Source organism: Eumetopias jubatus, unplaced genomic scaffold, assembly GCF_037043125.1.
Source record: "Eumetopias jubatus isolate StellerSeaLion01/CBP00866 unplaced genomic scaffold, mEumJub1_p1.0 scaffold_1, whole genome shotgun sequence".
Classification (NCBI taxonomy): domain Eukaryota; kingdom Metazoa; phylum Chordata; class Mammalia; order Carnivora; family Otariidae; genus Eumetopias; species Eumetopias jubatus.
The window spans coordinates 184,429,179-184,449,933 of NW_028274807.1; the positions used below are offsets into that span (position 1 = coordinate 184,429,179).

Here is a 20,755-nt window from a genome sequence, read left to right on the forward strand (position 1 = left end):
GACCGCTCACCGGCTTGGCCCCGGACACTGAAAGGCCTGCCTGTGGGGCAGCTTGTGTTAAAATGCTTCTTGCTGGTCAGCAGGCACCTACCATTGTAAAGAATAGTGTAAAAGGGACTGTTCTATTAAGTGCCACCTGTTCTCATCAAGCTCACCCTAACAAGCTAAGCCCATCATTTTACTGCAGGTGTTTGTCCAGCGGACACCAGCCTGTTCTCGGAAGTGGATGCTCATGGCTCTGCGTGCAGGCAGCCCAAGCTCTGCGTGGGCTGTAACAGGGAGCCCTGGAACGTGATGGAGAAAGCCCGGCGGAGGCCTGGGCCACAGAAGATGGGTAAGAGATGCTCTTGTCGGGAAAAGTCTTCCATTCTTGAAATCAAAATTCAGATAGACCCGTTCATTAAATAAAAGTGAGAGATGCATTATGGGTCTACAGGGATCTCAGAATTTGGTATTCGGTGTAGAAACAGGATGCTGTGGCCTGGCTCTCGTAATTCCGAAGTAGTAGGTCTCTTACATAAATCTGTGGTGTGGTGAGCCTGGGCTTGAACTTTCCAGGTTTACAAGCGATTCAGGTTGGGCCTTGCCCTTTACTTAAAGTACATTTTCACCAGGCCTATTTTTGAGGCTATATTTCTAATTATTCCAAAGACTCCTGACAACATGGTATGTCATGCAGTGGGATTTTATTTTTTCCTGTGATCAAAACAGTAGGATCATCTTCTCTCATGAAGCAATTCATCTGAACTGTTGAAACATGGAGGGCCCATCCTTCCTTAATGGCTTGGTATTTGCCCAATCCTCCTCCTGTGACCACACCCGGGGGAGAGGGGAGGTTTGAAAGAGTTGGTCTAAGCAGGGCTCAGGCCTCCCTGCTGGGGACTGCAGCTCCCTGTTCTGGGTGGGGATGCAGACCTCGGAGGCCGTGGCTCTAATCTGTCTCGGCTTGGTCCCGCAGAGCATGGTGGCTCAGTGGCATGTGGTGACTGCAGCACGGACACAGACGGTTACTGCAAGGAACAAGCTCTCTATCCGCCACCTATGACCAGAGACCATACACAGCCAGGGACACTAAGCAGCCAGGAGCCCAGTCAGACGGACCGAGAACATTCTCTGCCTCATCTGACCAGTGGGACTGCTGACGGGTCCTGCACCGACTGCAGGGGGTCCCTCTACCCCAGTAACCACGACAGAATGCTGACATCCTTGAAGAAAAAGCCACTGGCACCTGCAGATGGGAAAGGTAGGCAGACGTTCACGGTCTCCCAGGGCAGCACCCGTTTGGGGGCGGGGGGCAGGTAAGCAGCCAGCCTGCAGGCTCTGACGCGCCCTCTCCCTTCTCACAGAGGCCTCTTCATGGACTTTAGCAAGGTTGTGTGAGCCAGACTCCATAGACCTCCAGCCTCCCTCGACATTAACTCCAGGCAGTCCTGAGCTCACCGAAGCCGCCATGGGCTTTCCTGAGGGCTCCAGTGAAGGCCAGCACTTGCTTCTTTCCAACGGACACCTCCCCCAGGCATGTGACTCCAGCCCTGAGGCCCCAGTGCCGACTGGACAGCCCCCCGGGAAGCGGGGCGTGCCCCTGCTCTTCGCACCGAAAATCTAGGCTTTGTCTACCTCAGCTCTTGTGCCCGTCTCTACAGGAAAGAGAGGTAGGAGAGGCTGTAAGGAAGCTTGAGTTCAAGCGTCACTGATGTGTACAGAGTTTTTAAACTTCCATGTGGAGTGTCCGTGGTTTAAAGGACTTGCAGCTGAAGCGCAGAACCGCAAGAGGCTATTGTGTACAAAAGCAGAAAAGTATTTGATACCCTTGTACATAAGAGTTTTCAGAGATTTCCTATATATTATATATCTTTTGCAGAGGCTATTTTAATCTTTAGTGCATGGTTAACAGAAAAAAAAAAGTACAGTTTTGACAATATTATTTTTCATATCAGGTTGCTGTTTAATTTTGGAAGCGGGGTGGGGAAGAGTTCTGGTGCCTTAATGCATGGATGGAATTTGTAGAGGCTAAAAACCACATTTGCTCCCAGGAGTTTCTGGAGGTCGGGGGCGGGGCGGGGCAGGCCTGGGGTTTGCCTTGCACTTCCCAGGACAACACCCCAGGATGTGGCCCAGCCTGGGCCTTCATGTGCATTGGAATCCACTTCCCGTCAGTAACACTCCCGCAGCTTGCCTCCCCGCAGCGTCCTGAGATGTCCGCGTCGCCCCGTACCTCTGCCCTATGGGACTTGCTCTTGTAAGTGTAAGTTCCTCACCAAGCAGAAGGGGGGTTGTCGATCCACCGCAAGCCTTTGTTCCAAACGATGAAGCACTGCCTTTCTTTTTTCTCTGAGAAAAGCAAACGTGGTGGTCACAAGTATCACCCGATTGTCCTTTGAGGCTTATTTTACTAAGGTAGAGGCTGCTGGTGTTGGTACCTGTGGATTTTTCAATAGTGATGTTTTAGTTCTGCCAATATAATTCACGTGACATTGATCATGGGGGAGAAAAAGGGTCGAGTCCTTACTTTTCAGGGCTAGCTTCTCTCTACTGAGGATCCGGAGCACGTCTGTCCATGTCCTTCCCTCACACAGACAGACCCGGGATGGGACTGTAACGAGTCGAAGCCCCCGACCTGGGTATATTTGCACTTTCGAGACCTGTAGCTAACCATCTTGTGAGTGCCAATGTGTATTTCAGGAAAAATTACATTGAAACAAACAAGGTCCTTAAAAAAATCTCAGAAAGTAAGTTCCTTTAGCCAAAAAGCTGAAGGTAGTAGAGACTGACAAAACGGTTGTTAAAATTTTACTGTCCGGTGTCGTCATTGTTCTAAAAGGTAAGCACATTTAGAATTGTGTTCTCAACAGTCAACTGATTAATGTTACTTCCACAAAATATGTGAATTTGCTGCTTCTGAGAGGCAATGTGAAAGAGGAAGTATTACTTTTATGTACAAAGTTATTTATTTATAGAAATTTTGGTACAATGTACGTTGAAAAACATGTAAAATACTGAAGTGTCTAACAGCATTGAAGTGTCTTTAATAAAGGTTCATTTATAAATGTTGATGGTGTGGCTGGGGCCATTCTTCTACCCACTGTTTCACCCCCTTCCCTTCCAGAAACTCCCTTACAAATGCAGTTATTCTGCCTTTAATGATCTGTTTTCCCAAAATCATACACTTCTTTGCTCCAGGGAAGATACACCACCCCTAGATTCCTGAGATTTCTCTCTGAATTCTTCTAACACACACCTGGAGCTTATTAGTCAAGCTCTGAAATGGTGACCTCCCCATTTTATCCCGGCTCATTTCCAGGACTGCACAGCATACCTTCCCGACTAGGCACGAAGACGCCGTGCTCGGTCTCCCAGCTGGCCCAGGCCCCCCGTGGGCCCGCCGTGCCCTCCTGTCCCGGAGCCAGCCAGGCCCACCCAGGCCCTGGGCTGCAGCTGCTTGCTTTCTCGCACACACCACGTGAGCTGCTGGATGCTTCTAAAAGGCTACAATCGTGTTTTTAGGGGCAATCTGAGGGAAATTAAGAGTAGCAGCCTGGCTGCCCAGAAGACGGCCCTAAGCACCACCACGGGGAGACACCCAGCTACGGGCCCCACCTTCCCTCGGAGTCTCCTTCCTTCCTGCTCCCCGTCCAGCCTCCCCATTGGAATCAGAAGCGTCTGTGGAAATGCGAGATCAGCGGCAGATCAAATGAAGGCTCTGAGCAGCCTGGACTCAGCATCACCTCATGGCTTTATTCAGGGCCCTGAGAAAGGGTTAAGAGTACCACTGTGGCCAGGGTTCCACATGAGCGTGCCAGCCATCCGACAGCAGGGAAGACACTGTTCTCATGGTCCCCGTCTTCACACACGAGCCCGGTGCGGGGGAGCACGCAGCTCCTCCCCCGGCGCCCCCTTTCTTGAGAGCCATGCCTGGGGCACCGTCCCCGATTCAGGGGCGCTCTCTGCCAAGTTCCAAGAGCAAGCTGCGGGTTTGCTCATAAGCACCAAGAAAGATGAAACCTCCCAGACTGATGGCTGCCATTCGAGGGAAGACACCTGCAAATAATCTAGGGAGGGAAAAAAGCAGGAGGAAAGATTTCTTTTAAATTGGTGTGTGTAAAAAAGGTTAAATTCCAACACCCACAGCTTGCTCAACTCAGCACACCATGCTCATTAAACCCCACACAGCACTTAGAGCGTGTGCTTTTTTCTCCCAGAATGGCACTAAATTACATTCCCAAGTAGACTTGTTGAAGTTTGGGCCCAGCTGTTTGTTGGCTAACGTGGCTAAATACCAAACAGCTTACTTGTGAGCCTCACAATTAAGTCCAGTAATTAGTCAAGAAAGACTAACTCTGTCCCCTCAACAGTTCTGCTGAAAACTTCCAGGCCGGTTTTGTCTTTGGGAGATGATGAAACGGACTCTGGTAAAGGAGTCCAAGGCCTGAATTCTGGGTTGCGCCGTGGCCCACCCTGGGAAGGGAAGGTAGGCTGTGGGTGGTGGAGAGTTTCCAACAGCCCTGCTGCTCCTCCCAGTGACTCGGCTGCCTTTTGTCCTTAGAGGCCCACAAATGTGATGCCAGAACAGGAAAGTGAATCTCCGTGCATTCCCTATTTGTCTCCTCCTCTGAGGAAGGACCAGAAAAGCCAACGGTCTGGGGATAGCACCTCCTCGAAGGTTCAGTCCCCATGCACCACACAAGGCCAGAGGAGCAATTTTGGAAGAACCAAAGGCAAAGTAAAAGAACTTACTGGGGATGCAAATTGGGAGGTTCACTCTTCAAAAACCATCCTGTGGCTGCGCACAGGTATGTGTTCAGAGATGTTCCTCACAACACTGCAGGTACCAGAGCGACTGCAGAGAGCCCCCCTCTGAGGCAGCCCACAGGAACCGACACTGATTCTGCACAGTGGGTTCTGACAAAAGTCGCAAGGCTGTACGTGCGACCACGGCAAGGATGTGTGCATGTATTCCAAGGTCTCAACTTTCTCTGGAGGGCACAACGACAATAGTCCCTACCTGTCTTTCTAGAATAAATGAGCCTTTTTACCAGGAGTATTACTTTTGTAAAGCAGTAAAAATCAGAACTAGGGGGCCTAGTAGTGAGGACACTTAGGATCAGGTCTAGGGAAAAAAAGTGAAAATGGTCATGTTATGTGAAAAGGACATAACCTCTAAGAGGAAAAACATCCACAGTAAGGTAAATAGGTAAATAGGGATGAGCCAAGGAAGTGGACAGATGAGACCACCCCCCGACACACACCAGTTTCTGCACGCCTGCCGGGATAGCTCACCTGACCTCCCCTCTGAGTATCATACTCGGCACTTATGAGGAAAACGGACTTAGCCTTAGGCGGCCCTTCAGTTAGGGAAGGATTTAAATCATTAAAATACTACAGATGAGAACCTCTTGTTCTTGTCTAGAAGTAACCATGAAAACTATAGGAGGAAAAAGTTGTTCAGCTCAGCATCATGCACAGTTTTTGCATGAGGTGGTTGGTGGGGACAGAAACCAAGTCCCCCGGGACCTTCTGGCCTGAAACACAGATGCCTCCTCTTGGCCCTCCCTGCACAGGGAAGGGTGCTGGGAGGGAGGTCAGCAGAAGACCACCTCTGCCACGAAAGCCTCCCCCCCGCCCCGACCCTCACGAGCTGACTTATTTCTGAAACCCATGTCTTGGTTCAGCTTTTGCTGCTAACGAACTCAGCTGCTCCTGGCAAGAGACAGATGGAAGCAGTTTCTGGTTTCACTAGATGACAATTGAATCTATTAACATAATTACAGCCTTAAAGCAGAGTCCTTTGTACAGTGGGCGCCCCAGCGAACGAGGAGGCAAAGACTCGAGCAGAGTGGGGCTGTGTTCTCGGGACCACGGATCACACGAGGCAACAGACGAACAAACAGTGCACAGGGCACGGTGGGGGTGCGCGGGGTGGCTGCGGTCATTCCATGAAGGGCACAGTCAAGAAACACGAAAAGCCAGTTAAGGAACAGGACAAGGGAGAAGGCGCAATGCCGGACAAACAGGCTTCCCCATCTGCTTTCTGGCTGTTGGACTGACTGACTGGGTGGTATTTTTATTTGGGAGAAACCAGTCGGCCTGAGAGCATATATTCCGAATAGGTGCCAGAACAATGTCCTCCCCTTTGAGAACCAACATGGAGACCACAGCGTCCCCACTTGTCCCCGAGAGGCCAGCACTCTTTCCCTGCAGGGTGGGGAAGCTGCACCTGCGAGGCCACAGGAACACCAGAAACCCGCAAGGGTGCTTTGAGGTGGCGGAAGGCCAGCAGGGGCCGTGTGGGAAGCAGACAGGAGGCAGGCTGGGATACCCAGAAATGGTTTTACAACAGCGGCCCACATTAGCGGGGATTTTTGTTTTGTTTTGTTTGCCTTGAGTTACAATTCTGTTGTCAAATTATTTGATGCCTTTTATCCTATTAGTAGGAAGCTAGTAAAAACTAGCATTTCTTCAATGACCAGCATGGCTGCTTGGACTACCCTGCTAAGGACCACACTGTGTAAGCAGAATTCCCAATTACCTTTTCAGGGCCAGTGCGGGGACAGAGGGGCCCTGGGCATGTTCACGGAGCCCGTCCTCTGCCTCTAATTCTGGCGCTGCCCAGTTACGTAACACGGAGCACACGACACAGCTGGGCTAGGGAGGGTCTGGGTTCCATCATCTCCTCATGGGAATTCCTTCTCCACAAGCTCCCAGGGGCCAGGGTTCTGCCCATCCTGCCGTACCCGCATCTGGCCACTGTCTCAAGAAAGGCCGATGCACTGCAGCCCCATACCGACCCCACAGAGCTAAGTCAGGAGTGGAGGTCTGGCCGTGAGTTGCCATAAAACCTAATAGGAGCCAGAATGAAACAAAGAGGGCCGTGAAATTCAGCATTTTGACTTTATGATCTAAAAAAGCTGCACACAACATCTCTGTGTGGCCCCAAACTACCCGAAACACTGAGAATCTTCTACCTGCTACTTAGAAGTGACTTTAGAGCCTCTTTCTTCCCTCACACCATTTCACTGTTCAATGTGAAATTCGTGTCAAAATCAGCGTGTCTAAGGTACGAGCAACCTGATTCGTACTAATGCTGTGTTGGCTGTAAGTGGCCGATGGTGGCACATGGGCCCCCACTCTGCCGCTCCCCTGCTCATGCTCAAACACCCCGTCCTGTTACACCTGCTTCTTGTCTCAAATCCTTAAGGCTGTCATCAACCGCCATCAGTCCATCAGAGCTGGCCCATTCAACAAAACCACCCAATACGACCTACTTTTCAAACTACCGGCTGGATATTCTGGAGAGAGGATGGGGCCATTTCTTGCAAAAACCTCACCTACGTCCTAACGGATATGCCTCATGTTCCCCAACTACCAACTGGCCGAAAGAAAGACCTGTCAAATGCACACAACCCTATGATCAAAACATCCCCACAGCACTGGGAAGAGGAGGTGGTACTGGCCGAGCGCTGCTGTCCCCAGCTGCCACGCCCTGCCACGACGCTGCCGCCTGGCCCTCCAGGAGGTGGCTGCGGCTCTGCTCTCTCAGGAGAATCCCTGGTAGGTCATTCCAAAGAGCACACTGTCATGTCACGTACCCATACAGACCCCAACACGGCGATGGCACAGATGGTAAAAGCAACATGAAAGCACATTTGGCAAAGGAAGCATTTTAGGACACGGTGCTCAAAGTCTGGACGCTGAGCACAGCACGAAGCGGGTTTCAAGCGAGGTGCGGTGAAAGTAACTGTTATTGATCACAGTAAGTCTCCCCAGTGACCAATGCTTTCTCCTAAATGTCACCCTCGCTCACCTGCATTCCTGCATTCCATAACTGCAATCCTGTTTGCTCAGAGCTGCAACCCGGAACCTGGGGCGGGGTGGGGCGGGGAGCAGGCACATGGATGTCCTCTAACATCCAGACAGACAAGACTGGCGATCATGTGGCTAGACACTGCGTCAACATGACTGTGCACTAGCATCTCACACAGGCAACGTCAAATATGTTTTGTGCAAATGTAAATAAAGAGACCCAACCAGGATGATCAGAAGGAAGGAAAGGGGTTCATCCTGTTCAGGCTAAAGGAAGAAGAGCCCGTGAAGAGGCAGCAAGACGGTTTCACCTTCCTTCTTATGCTTACCCTGACAGCCCCTGTGTCCGCCAGACCCCGTGCAGTGCAGACAGCACATTCCCACTAGCGGTGCTGGAACCAGCCTGTGCAACAGGACAACAAAGCCATTATCTTATGAAATTCCCCAACTGATCCTCAGATGCACGGCTCCTGACCACCCTCTTCTAGGACAGTCTGAAACAGGGTGGGGAGCTTCTCGAGAATCAGGGCCCCTGGATCACACAAGACCTGAAGCCCTTCCATTCCCACCCACAGGTAAGCCCTGACTGACAGGAAGCTGCTTTCCTAGGTTCTCACATCAAACTGGACTCAGAGCTCACCTAGATAATTCGCCAGCTGCTGTTTAATGGGAGAAAGACCAAAAGCAATAGTAACTGCTCAGAGAAGAATGGGGAATAATCAGTCTATATGGTCCAGTTATGAACTTACCTGAATAGCTAATAAACACATTTAATAAAGAGTATGATGTTCCATTTGAGACAGGACCAGTTCTCTCGGGTTTGGCCTTGTCCACCTACATAACAGAATCCCACGCTCACTGTTCCACTTTTCCCAGGGGTAGGACTTTTTCTTTTCCATGGTTGTGCTCCAGATGTGTTATGCACAGGGCATGCCATGAAATCTTGGTCTAGCTTTTTTTGTAACAATTTTTCTTTTTAATGAAAAATGTCCTTAATTTTGACAACTGTCCTGATTCATCCAGTTAAGGCCAAACACGGTCTGAGTTCAGAGCCTCTAGCTTACCTGCCGCAAAGCAGGAAGAAAGCCAGTCAACTCTCCGAGCCTCATGTCTGTCGCCCATGAAAACAGAGCTACCCGGAAGGTGGCATTACGGCCGAGGCCCCCCAGCGGCCCCACCTGCTCATACGATGCCGGCAAGGATGCCTTCGGGAAGGTAAGGTGCTGCAAGCCCTGCTCACCGTGATGGCGGTGGACACCACCTCAGCCGCAGCCATGCCAGGCACCGTGCGGCAGGCCGCTCAGGCCGCCACGACAGGGTCACGCGACTTTGATTCCCTTGACATACAGATGAGCCCCAGGGCTACCACGTACAAGCATCTGCTGTGTCTACATTATGTTGTTTGACGCTTACCTTTGCCAACATGATTCTTGTTTTCGCCACATCCAGAGGTGTGGTGACTGCAGCTGCAAATCCACCTGCACATATAAAAGTACCCAACACATAAAGGAGGTGCTGCTTTACTGTAGTATACAGTCTGCTACAACTTTCATTTTCTCATTCCTCCTAACTCTACCGAGATCACTCCCTTATCATTACATCCCCCACACTGATTCAAGAGGAGGAGGCACATGTGCAAAATCTGCATGCTCCGTGGCTTTTGTAGTGATAGTGAGCCGCACATAAGAGAGATGACAGGATAATGCTTTATACACTCAAGTGGGGGGGGAACAAGGCCCCATAATTTATCTTGCTCTTTTGTGGAGAACAACCCTATGTGTGTACGTGGTTGTGGTCTATGTTCAGACCCCCACTGTCAGTATGAGAGGCTCGCTGCTCCCGGTGCTTCTCAGGGGCCCATGCCTTCCACAGACCACTGTTCTTTACTCTGACTCCAAAATGCTTCTATTTTTTCTGGTCTGAGACAAAATGGGCAAACAGAAATACGCACAGTGCTGTAGGGACTTTCGGTCTTAATGGCTACATTATTTGAGTTAAAAGGATAAAGCTCTCTGTATTTGCAGGCTTCAAATAACAGGCCAGGCCGAATAACTACATTTCTAGGCCGCCCTCTGCATCCTGATTCAAGAGGCAATCTTCCCACAGCTTCCTTCCCACCTTCTCTTCCACGGAATACCATGACTGCCAAACTGATATTTAAAAAATCCACACATTGGGGCGCCTGCGTGGCCCAGTCAGTTAAGCATCTGCCTTCAGCTCGGGTCATGATCCCAGGGTTCTGGGATCGAGCCCCCCGCATCGGGGCTCCCTGCTCAGCAGAGAGCCTGCTTCTCCCTCTCCCTCTCCCTCTGCCTACTTGTGCTGTCAAATTAAAAAAAAAAAAAAAATCTAAAAAATCCACACATTTTAATATCCATATCTACAGACAGGGGAATTGGAGGACCTTTTTTTTTTTTTTTTTTTTACAGAAACCGCAGTATATGGTGTCAATATTTTATTTAGTGTGATACAAAGAAATTTTTTAAACCCCAAGAGGCCCTAAGGAGACAGAAATAATAAACCCAGAAGGGCTTTCTCAAGACTCAGCTTCCATGAGCTAGGCTGCACAGTTTCATAGGGGCTGAACACAACACACGTATGAAGGATGCTCCAGAAACAACACATCTCCCTCTGAAGTTCGTGATGTGTGAAGGTCATCTGATCTCCGCCAACTATCTTTCTAAACATGTTGCTGAAATCTTCACACCGAACTTGGTAGCATGTATTAGGACACTGACTTTTTGAAAGATGTACCCATTTATGCTTTTATGTCCCATTTTTGGTTACTCACAAAGGACACACCCCCCCTTAGGGCTACAGATGATTACTTGAATATTGGAGTCCCCTTTCATTTTCGCCACTTTTGTGCTACAAACATGTGAAACATTTCCCTCCAGATTCAAAAGCTGCCTGAAATTCAGGTACTTACTCAACTTCAGGCAATGAACCTGTACTGTCCCAAACTCCCCACCCCAAATCTGATAGTATTTGGCTTTGTGTCCCTCACTGGCTGCAAGGGTTTGCCGGGCCCAGCCTGGAAGAACTCTGAAAGAGTCCGAAAGACCAAGCCTTAAATCCCGTACTTAAATACAGTACTTATTCTCTAGGTAAAGTACCCTAGGAGACAGGTACTTCTGTAACTGCTACCTCATGCTACCAGTGGGAAAACTGAGGCTCAGTGAGGTTATAGAACTCACAGAAGGTTTTAGTGCAGAGCTGAGACGTGAACTTTCCTGACTCTAGAACGTGAGCTCATGGCCACGGAAGGGGCTAGGGGCCTCAGTTTCTTCATCTGTAAAAAGCAGCTAAGAGTATGACACAGGCACTAAATGAGTCTTGTGCCAAGTGTCTAAGGTAGTGCCTGGCTCTTTCCTGCAAGGGCAGAGATAATGTGTGATTTTCCTTCCTGGCTCTAGCCCAGTGCACACAGCAGGCACTCAAAAATGCTTGCCAGGTGCCTGGGACAGGTGTCTGTAGTTTTACAAACCCAAGGTTTCAACTCGTCCTCTAAAGGAGCAGAGGAAGGGGAATCTAGGAGTGAACATTTGGGCCTACTCCGTACCTGGTGCAGTGGGACTGTGCTAGGTACCGTCAGTACGTATCATAGCTTGTGTGTGTGGGGATTATTGTTCTGTTTACAACTTGCTCAGGGTCACACAGTATGGAGTTGGGACTCAAAGTCACGTGCATTTTAACTCCAAAAGTAGTGCTCATTGACCACATGGTGACTGGTAGGTGATAAGACATTAAAATGTGTCTGTTAAAACTCAGAAGTGCATACACCATTATCCTATCTGAAAATGTTCACAAACTGGGGCACCTGGGTGGCGCAGTCGGTTGAGCTTCTACCTTGGGCTCAGGTCATGATCTCAGCGTCCTGGGATGGAGCAGGGAGCCTACTTCTGCCTCCCTCTGCCCCTTCCCCACCACCACCACTTCTCTATCTCAAATGAATAAAAATCTTAAAAAAAAAAAAAAGAAAGAAAATGCACGCAAACTTTCCTAAACCAATTTCAAAGACTTACAAGTTGGCAAAGACATCACCTGTGCCTTGTCTGACTACTCAGGCTTTTACCTACACTTTTGAAAATGTGTGTCTTCTTGTAAACGTGGGTACTGCGCATCCAACGTGTCTTGGTCATTAGCAAAAGCGCACCTCTCCCTTACTGTGGCTGCCTGCCACTATACTCTTAAGACACTGCTGTTTCATACGAGTAATATGAAGAAAAGTCAAAGACAAAAACAAGTATGCTTAAATAGGCCCTAATTTTACTATGATGGTAGCTGCATTTTATAAAGGTTATCACTAAATCAATTTTAATGTCTTCAAATATCAAGGGCTGCCTTAATACACAGTCCTCACAACATTTTCTATGAGGCCGCAAAGAAGGGCCTGTGAAGATCACGTAATAGAGTAACGGGTTACAGTGGGGAGAGGGGCCAGGGACCTGTGCTTTTGGTTAAAATGCAGTGCTTTTCTGCATTTTACTTAAGGGAACTGTAAACTGCTGGTAATAAATCCGAGGAACATGCTAACGTATTAGACAGGAAATAATTATTCGGTGCAGCAAGTGTAGGCTGCCTGCGTGCTCGCCTCACACATGAAACAATTTTCTACGGGCTCCACAGAGTGAGGCTCTACGGGAATGTTCAGCTAACTGCTTTCAGAGACCAGGTTCAAGGGAAACTGGGTGTTTACAATGAAATGACATCTCATGGGTCCTTAGGGAACAAATGCAGGTTCTTTACCACCCCAGACAAGGGGGCCCCCTTCCTCCAACAAGTCTGGAGCGGTCCCAGTCCCCTCCCAGCAGTGGCTGTGCAGGTGGCGGGGTCAGCAGTGGGCAGGGCCGCCACGCATTTCCCCTGCCTCCGGCCCGCCCCCGATCTCCAGAGGCGCCGCGGAGCAAGAGGAGCGTCTCCATGCGCCTCCCGTGCGTCATCTCCCAACAAGCGCACAGACACACACGGCCTCAACAACAACAAACGTGGGTTTGTGTGTGTTTCAAGGTTGTACCAGGCCTTCCCAATTTGTTACCCAGTTAATTCCTTCACCCTATTCTGGAATTTCTTTTTTCTTTCCTTTTTTATTTTTTAAAGACTTATTCAATTTTTGAGTGTGAGAGAGTGTGCAAGCAAGCGTGTGCAAGAGCAGAGGGAGGGGCAGAAGGAGAGAATCTTTAAGCAGACTCCCCACTGAGCACGGAGCCCAATGAGGGGCTCCATGTGGGGCTCGAGCTCGTGACTCATGAGATCATGACCTGAGTCGCAACCAAGAGTTGGATGCTTAACAGACCAAGCCATCCAGGCGCCCCATATTCTGGAATTTCAAGCCATGGGAATATTTCTTTCTCCGTCCCTCCCACTCTGTCTTTCAGTCCTGCTCCTTCTCTCTTAGAAAATGTAAGTAGATGTTAATTACGAGAAACTGACCAAAGAACACCAGAATATTCTGCACATATCAATATAGTAGCAAATATCATAATTACTTAGGTTGAATTATGGTTTTATGTTTAAAAATTAACTTGCAGTGACGAAGTTGGCAAAGTTGTTTTTTCTTTTTTTCCCCCCTCGTTTAACCCCTGACCAGAACCCAAGGGAATTTCTGAGCATGACAAGCCATCAACACCTCCAATCTCAGGGGACATTTTTGGATATTTGTGCCAAGTAGTTTATAAAACAAGCATGGGCACAGAAGAGTGCCAAAGATAGCACAGAGAATGGTTCATCCATAATGATTTAACCATTTTAAAACCAGAAAAGTGCACAAGGATGAACAATCTGATTTCTGATATGTGGGCAAGTCTTATCACTGCCTCTGTGGCCAAGTGAAGCTGGAGAGTCCGGGCGTGTGGTGTGGGGGCGGGCACGACAGGCCTGTGAGGGGCAGTGGGGGACAGCGAGTAAGGAGGAGTGGCTGTGTGGAAGGCCCAGCAGCACCACAGATTCCCACCGGCTATCACTTTTTCACAAGTTGGAATATTCTTCAATGATGTTTTAAAGGTTTTAAAATAGTTTTAAATGGTTTTCAAATAGTAACTGAGCAGTGGATGGCTGATGGAAAGTTTCTCTTTCCCCACTTCTAATCTAAGTGCTTATTACAAAGCATTACTCGGAAAAAGACACTGTAGCCAATGCACATTTCCTTCATAGAAACAGTGCTTGTAAGTAAATCTGTGAATCAGCTACCCTTCAGCCACGGGACCAGAGAATGAACACTTCTTGCTTCATCCCATGGAAGTTTTATGGTATTGGTGAATTTACAAAGTGCCCTTCCTTATCCAGGGTGACTAAATTTCCATAATGCTCACTTTGTCCCCTGGAGGGAGTAAAAAAAAAAAAAAAAAAAAAAAAAAAAGCACACGCTTCTCTTAAGGACTGGGGGAGTAAAGACTCTTGACCTCTGGAAAGTGATTCAAGACCACCTACTCATTTAACACAGCTAATGACCATGTGTCAGGTGGAAATAATTACCCGTCATAATCAATCTGAGCCTGCTTCGTGTCTAGAGGCAAGATTCTTATTTTTGATTATCAATTCTACAAGTTGAATGGATCCAATTATTAATAAAGATTCCTATAAAATACATGGTTTGTTTTCCTAATCACCACAACAAAAAACCCAATCCAACAACCATGAAACAAATTGGAAAAGAATTATTTTCTAATAAAGCTGATATCCCAAAACTACCTATTTACTGGCTACACAGCAAAAAAAAAAAAAAAAATTAGCAGTTTACAGTTTCTGGCAAATTTCCATTTCAACTTATTTCAACCGTAATTTTAACTTATCTTTATTTGCAACAGCAAAATGCACTTCTCTCTTTGATTGCTAAAACTTCACTTATTTAATTTTTTAAAGCACCTGAGTGCTTATGACAACCTCACTGGAAAATGCACAGTTTGGTGATGGATAACACAGTATTGCATACTGTCATTTCACTTTTGGCTTAATGTCTAGAAAATGCCCAGATGCTTCGATCTCCATATTTTCTCCCCAGACCCGTTTAGCCTTCAGTAAGTTTGCCGAGCAGCCTTGGCTCTCCTGACAGCAGTTAATCTGTGGCACTGTCAAACGTGTCACACGAACCGTGAATCATTGCCTTCTGCAGAAATCACCGAAAGCCCCAAAGCCCTGCTGAAGGCAGACAGCTGCACAGTGAGCCCCGCACCCATGTCAAGTCTCTTCCCACAGAGGACTTTATAAATCATCTTTAAGATAATCCAAGGGCCTGAGTGAAGGCTTTAATAAAGATAAAAAGAAAAAGAAAAATTTGTCAAAAACAAATTGGTTGTCTTTCAAGCAGACACCTTTTAAACATTTTTTTTCCCAAGACACTCTCTTTTCTCAAACAACTAGTGGAACTCTCTTCATCTAAACAATCTGGAATTTCTAAAGAATGTTGTTTTTGCATAGTTAATATTTTCACATTTTTCTCCCCCCTCTGGTCTTTCCCAGTATAATATAATCCTTTGCACCTGCAAAAGCTCCACAGACTGCTGACTGCCAACAATCCACCACATGATCCTGCCTCCAGGACCACAGGGCCTGTGTTTAAGGAGAAAGAAAAATACAAGTTATTAAATATTTGAATTTATCGGAACCTCCTGTGGGTTAGCTCTGGCGATGGGAACTTAAGTGAGAAGCTATTTTGGTGACATTCCTCACCAATGACATAAGTGATTTTCCCAAGGACTTAACTGCATTCTAAAATAAGTCAAAGAAACAAGGGTGACAGCTACATTTAAGAGCTCAAAGGAAACAATTTTTAGGAAATATGTAGGGTATACACACACTGGTGTGTATGTGTACAAATAAAAATAAAGACATCTGTAAGACAATGTAACGTTTTAAGTATTTCCCATATGATTCTAAACACATAAATAACGCAATTCACAAGTTAGTCCAGAGCAGTGTCGGCCACATTCCTGTTCCTTTTGTTTAATCTTTATCTGTATTGCACATGTTTGAAAGATGCTAATTCTGTTACATAATTAGAGGTTTAAAATTTGTCAAAACACTTTCTTGCACTGTTCATAAGTTGAGGATTATACAAATAGATACCCAGCAAGTTTTCAAACTGGGCAAAAAGATGGCAGAGACATGGTGCCTTGCTCACCAAGAACTGATGAACCCGTAGAAGACAAGATGCAGTGATATCAAATGGTGAACCGAGCTCTGAGTCAGGCACTGGTCTAGTCTCTGAACATGTATTATAATACCCAGTCCTCACAACAACCCTTAGAGTTGGGCCCTGTTATTATCCACATCCTACCCAGGCTTTTTTTTTTTTTTACATTTTTTTAAAATTTTATTATGTTATGTTGAGGTATTAAAGAGGGCACGTACTGAATGGAGCACTGTGTTATATGCAAACAATGAATCATGGAACACTACATCAAAAACTAATGATGGTAAGAGCTAACAACTGGAAATAGAGCTCACCCTACAGTGAGTGAAATAAGTCAATCAGAGAAAGCCACATATCGTATGATCTCACTGATATGAAGAATTCTTAATCTCAGGAAACAAACTGAGGGTTGCCCTCCCCAATGTCTATCACCCAGCCACCCCATCCCTCCCACCCCCCACCACTCCACCAATCCTCAGTTTGTTTCCTGAGATTAAGAATTCCTCCTATCAGTGAGGTCATATGATACATGTCTTTCTCTGATTGACTTACTTCGTTCAGCATAATACCTCCAGTTCCATCCACGTTGTTGCAAATGGCAAGATCTCATTCCTTTTGATGGCTGCATAATATTCCATTGTGTATATACACCACATCTTCTTTATCCATTCATCTGTCGATGGACATTTTGGCTCTTTCCACAGTTTGGCTATTGTGGACATTGCTGCTATAAACATCAGGGTGCACGTATCCCTTCGGATCACTACATTTGTATCTTTGGGGTAAATACCCAGTAGTGCAGTTGCTGGGTCATAGGGCAGCTCTATTTTCAACTTTCTGAGAAACCTCCATACTGTTTTCCAGAGTGGTTGCACCGGCTTGCAATCCCACCAACAGTGTAGGAGGGTTCCCCTTTCTCCACATCCCCGCCAACATCTGTCGTTTCCTGACTTGTTAATTTTAGCCATTCTGACTGGTGTGAGGTGCTATCTCACTGAGGTTTTGATTTGGATTTCCCTAATGCCGAGGGACGTTGAGCACTTTTTCATGTGTCTGCTGGCCATTTGGAAGTCTTCTTTGGAAAAATGTCTGTTCATGTCTTCTGCCCATTTCTTGATTGGATCATTTGTTCTTTGGGTGTTGAGTTTGGTAAGTTCCTTATAGATTTTGGATTATCCAGGCTTTCGAACAGCAGAGCTTGGACTCTGGTTTTTTTGGTTTTGTTTTACTGAGGTGTAAGTATGTGTCCAATGAACTACACATATTTAAAGTATGCAACTTGTTAAGTTTTGACACACGCATGAAATCACTGCCATAATTAACATAGTGAACATACCCGTCAGCCCAAAAATCTTTCCCTGTCCTTCCTCTTTCCTGCCCTTCCTTGCCACCCCCTAACTAATCTGATCTGTCACTCTAGTTTGCTTTTTCCAGAATTTTATGTAAAGGTAAATTGGACATTTTTTTTTTAAACTGGGATTCTTTCCTTTGGGATTTTTGTAAGATTCATCCATGTTGCAGTCTATATCGATACTTCATTTCTGTTTAATTGCTAAGCAATATTCCATTGTGTAGATATATCATTATTTGTTTAGTTCTCTGCCTGTTGAAGCACATTTGGGAATTTTTTCAGTTGTTAGCTATTACCAAAAAAGCTATTATGAACATTTACATATATGTCTTTATATGGACACATGCCTTCATTTCTCTTGGGAAAATACCTAGGAGTGAAATAGCTGAATCTCATGGTAAGAATATGTTTAACTTGTTAAGAAACTACAAAATCATTTTCCAAATTGGTTCTACCATTTCACATTCTGACCAGTTCCAGTTTCTCCACATCCTTCCCAACAGTATTATTGGGGTTTTTAAATTTTAACCATTCAAATAGGTGTGTAGTAATATGTCACTGTGGTTTTAATTCATATTTTCCTAATGACTGATGTTGACCTTCTTTTCATGTACGTTTATGGCTGTATCTTCTTCCCTTTTCTTTTAAATTAGGCTCCACACCCAGCATGGAGCCCAATGCGGGGGCCTTGAACTCACAACCCTGAGGGTCAAGACCTGAGCTGAGATCAAGAGTCGGACACTTAACCGACTGAGCCACCCAGGTGCCCCTCCCTATATCTTCTTTAGTAAAGTGTCTGTTCAAATGTTTTGCACATTTTTATTGAATTGTTTTTTTAGTTACTGAGTTTTGAGAGTTCTTTATATATTCTAGATACAAGTCATTCGCAAATATTTTCTCCTAGACCATGCCTTGTTTCTCATTCTCTTAACAGTATTTATAAAACGACAGAAATACTTTATTTTGATGAAGTTCAAATTATCTTTTTATGGATCTTGCTTTGTTGACACATCTAAGAAATCTTTGTCTAACTCAGGCCTTAACGCACTGTTTTCTTTTTTTTTTTTAAATATCTTTTTTTTTTTACTTTTTTTAAAGATTTTATTTATTTGAGAGAGAGAGAATGAGAGATAGAGAGCACGAGAGGGAAGAGGGTCAGAGGGAGAAGCAGACTCCCCGCTGAGCAGGGAGCCCGATGTGGGACTCGATCCCGGGACTCCAGGATCATGACCCGAGCCGAAGGCAGCCGTTCAACCAACTGAGCCACCCAGGCGCCCACTCATGTTTTCTTCTAAAAATGTTTGGCTTTTAGGTTTTACATTAGATCTACCATTCACTTTGAGGTGGTTTTTTTTTTTTAAGATTTTATTTATCTGAGAGAGAGAGAGAGAGAGAAGAGAGTGAGCGAGCACAAGCAGGGGGAGGGGCAGAGCCTCCGCAGAAGCAGACTGCCCACTGAGCAGGGAGCCCAATGTGGGACTCGATCCCAGGACCCTGGGATCATGACCCAAGCGAAAGGCAGATGCTTAACTGGCTGAGCCACCTAGGCATCCCTGAGTTAGTTTTTATGTATGTTGCAAAGTATGGCTTGAGGTTCTTTGTTGTCTTTTTCATGTATGAATATTTCATTGTTCCAGCAATTGGAAAACACTATCCTTTCTCCAACGAACTGATTTCTCATTTTTGTCAAAAATCAATTGCCCATGTATGTATGGACTATTTCTGGACTCTATTCTACTCCAATCTATAGATCTATCTTGACACCAATTGGATACTACCTACCATAGCTGTACAGTAAATCCTGAAATCATGGAATGTTCTCCAAATTTGTTCTTTTTCAAAATTGTTTTTATTCTAGGTTCTTTGCATTTCCACATGAATTTGAGAATCAGTTTGTCAATTTCTACAAAAGAGCCTACTGAGATTTTGACCTGAATTGCACTGAATCTACAGATCATTTTGGAGAATGGAGGTATGGGCAATATTGAGTTTTCCAACGATAAATACAGTACGTCTCTCCATTTATTAGGTCTCCATTATATTCTCTCAAAAGTGTTTGGTAGTTTTTGGCATATAGGTCTTGCACCTGAATTTTCAGATTTATCCCTAAGTATTTCATGTTTTGAAAATGCTACTGCCTTAACTTCAGCTTCTGATTGGTGGTTGCTAATATGTAGAAACAGAATTGATTTTTATACACTGACTTTGTATCCTGCCACCTTGCTAAATTTATCAGCTCTAGTAGCTTCTCTGTAGATTCCCTCAAACATTTTTTAAAAGATTTTGTCAGAAAATGAGAGAGAGAGAGAGAGAGAGAGAGAGAGAGAGAGCGCACAAGTAGGGGAAGCAGCAGGGAGAGGGAGGAGCAGACTCCCTGCTGAGCAGGGAGCCCAATGCGGGGCTCAATCCCAAAACCCTGGGATCATGACCTGAGCCGAAGGCAGACGCTTAACCTACGGAGCCACCCAGGCATCCCTCCCTCAAATTTTCTATATCACTGATCATATTGTCTGTGAATAAACATAAGTTCACTTCTTCCTTTCCAATATAGATTACTGCCTTTTGTTTTTCTTGCCTTACTGCACTGGGTAGGACCTTTAACATAATTATATGCACAGCAATAATGATGACAAATATTATTTAAAAAGACCTCTTGAATATATTTATTAAAACAGTTAGGATAATATAATGACCAACCAATGGTGGCATGACATTTTTAGAGATGATCAAATATAGCATAACTGAACGAACAGCAAACTACTAATTTCCTACTCTCAATAATACCCCCCTGCAGGTATTATATAGATATAATAGATATATTGAGAAGGTTGCTACAGAAATGAGAAAGATGCCATATAAATACATATATGGCCCTATTATGTCAACGTCAACAACTTTTGGGTGTGATTTACTGCTTGTTTTCTTTTTACCTCTTGACCCCTTTCATCCATTACTCCCCACCCCTACTCCCTGGCAACCACCCAACTGTTCTCTGTACCTAAGAACATTTTTTTTCAGATTCCACATAAAAGAGAGATCATACAGTATTTGTCTTTCTCAGATTTATTTCACTTAGCATAATGCCCTTGAGGTCCCTCCATGTTGTCATGAATGGGAAGATGCCATACTTTTTTCTGGCTGAGTAATATTCCTGTGCATGTGTGTGCATACACACACATCACAATTTCTTTATCCATTCATCAATCAATGGACAGGTAGGTTGTTTCCATAACTTTACTATTGTAAATAATGCTGCAATGATTATAGGGAGGCAGCTATCTTTTCAAGTAAGTGTGGTTACTTCCTTTAGATAAGTACCCAGAAGTGGGACTGCTGGATGATATGGTAGTTCTATTTTTAATTTTTTGAGGAATCTCCATATGATTTTCCATAGTGGTTGCACCAATTTACATTCTCACCAACAATTCTCACCAACTCCCGTTTCCCCAAATCCCCATCAACACTTGTTATTT

General features: G+C 45.7%; 2 protein-coding genes across 5 annotated transcripts in view; one reads left to right on the plus strand and one right to left on the minus strand.

Annotated features, from left to right (window-relative positions):
• The window catches only part of LRIG1 (leucine rich repeats and immunoglobulin like domains 1), a 110,955-nt gene extending 107,904 nt beyond the window's left edge, over positions 1 to 3,051 (plus strand). Inside the window, exons 17-19 of the mRNA XM_028110332.2 lie at positions 188 to 334; positions 959 to 1,243; positions 1,347 to 3,051. Coding sequence (XP_027966133.1) covers positions 188 to 334; positions 959 to 1,243; positions 1,347 to 1,606 — 692 coding nt within the window. The 3' untranslated portion in view covers positions 1,607 to 3,051. The remainder of the gene's footprint in view (positions 1 to 187; positions 335 to 958; positions 1,244 to 1,346) is intronic.
• A 664-nt stretch (positions 3,052 to 3,715) lies between these two features.
• Positions 3,716 to 20,755, minus strand: part of SLC25A26 (solute carrier family 25 member 26) — a 132,959-nt gene continuing 115,919 nt past the window's right edge. For 2 of the 4 annotated variants that reach the window (XM_028110336.2, XM_028110334.2), the window contains 4 exons: positions 15,279 to 15,348; positions 9,214 to 9,278; positions 8,130 to 8,203; positions 3,843 to 4,049 (listed from right to left, as the gene is read on the minus strand). In XM_028110336.2, the coding sequence (XP_027966137.2) occupies positions 3,932 to 4,049; positions 8,130 to 8,203; positions 9,214 to 9,278; positions 15,279 to 15,348 (327 nt within the window). In that variant the 3' untranslated portion in view covers positions 3,843 to 3,931. Of the gene's footprint in view, positions 4,050 to 8,129; positions 8,204 to 9,213; positions 9,279 to 15,278; positions 15,349 to 20,755 lie in introns of all 4 variants that reach the window. The other 2 variants (XM_028110335.2, XM_028110333.2) reach the window with 1 other exon arrangement.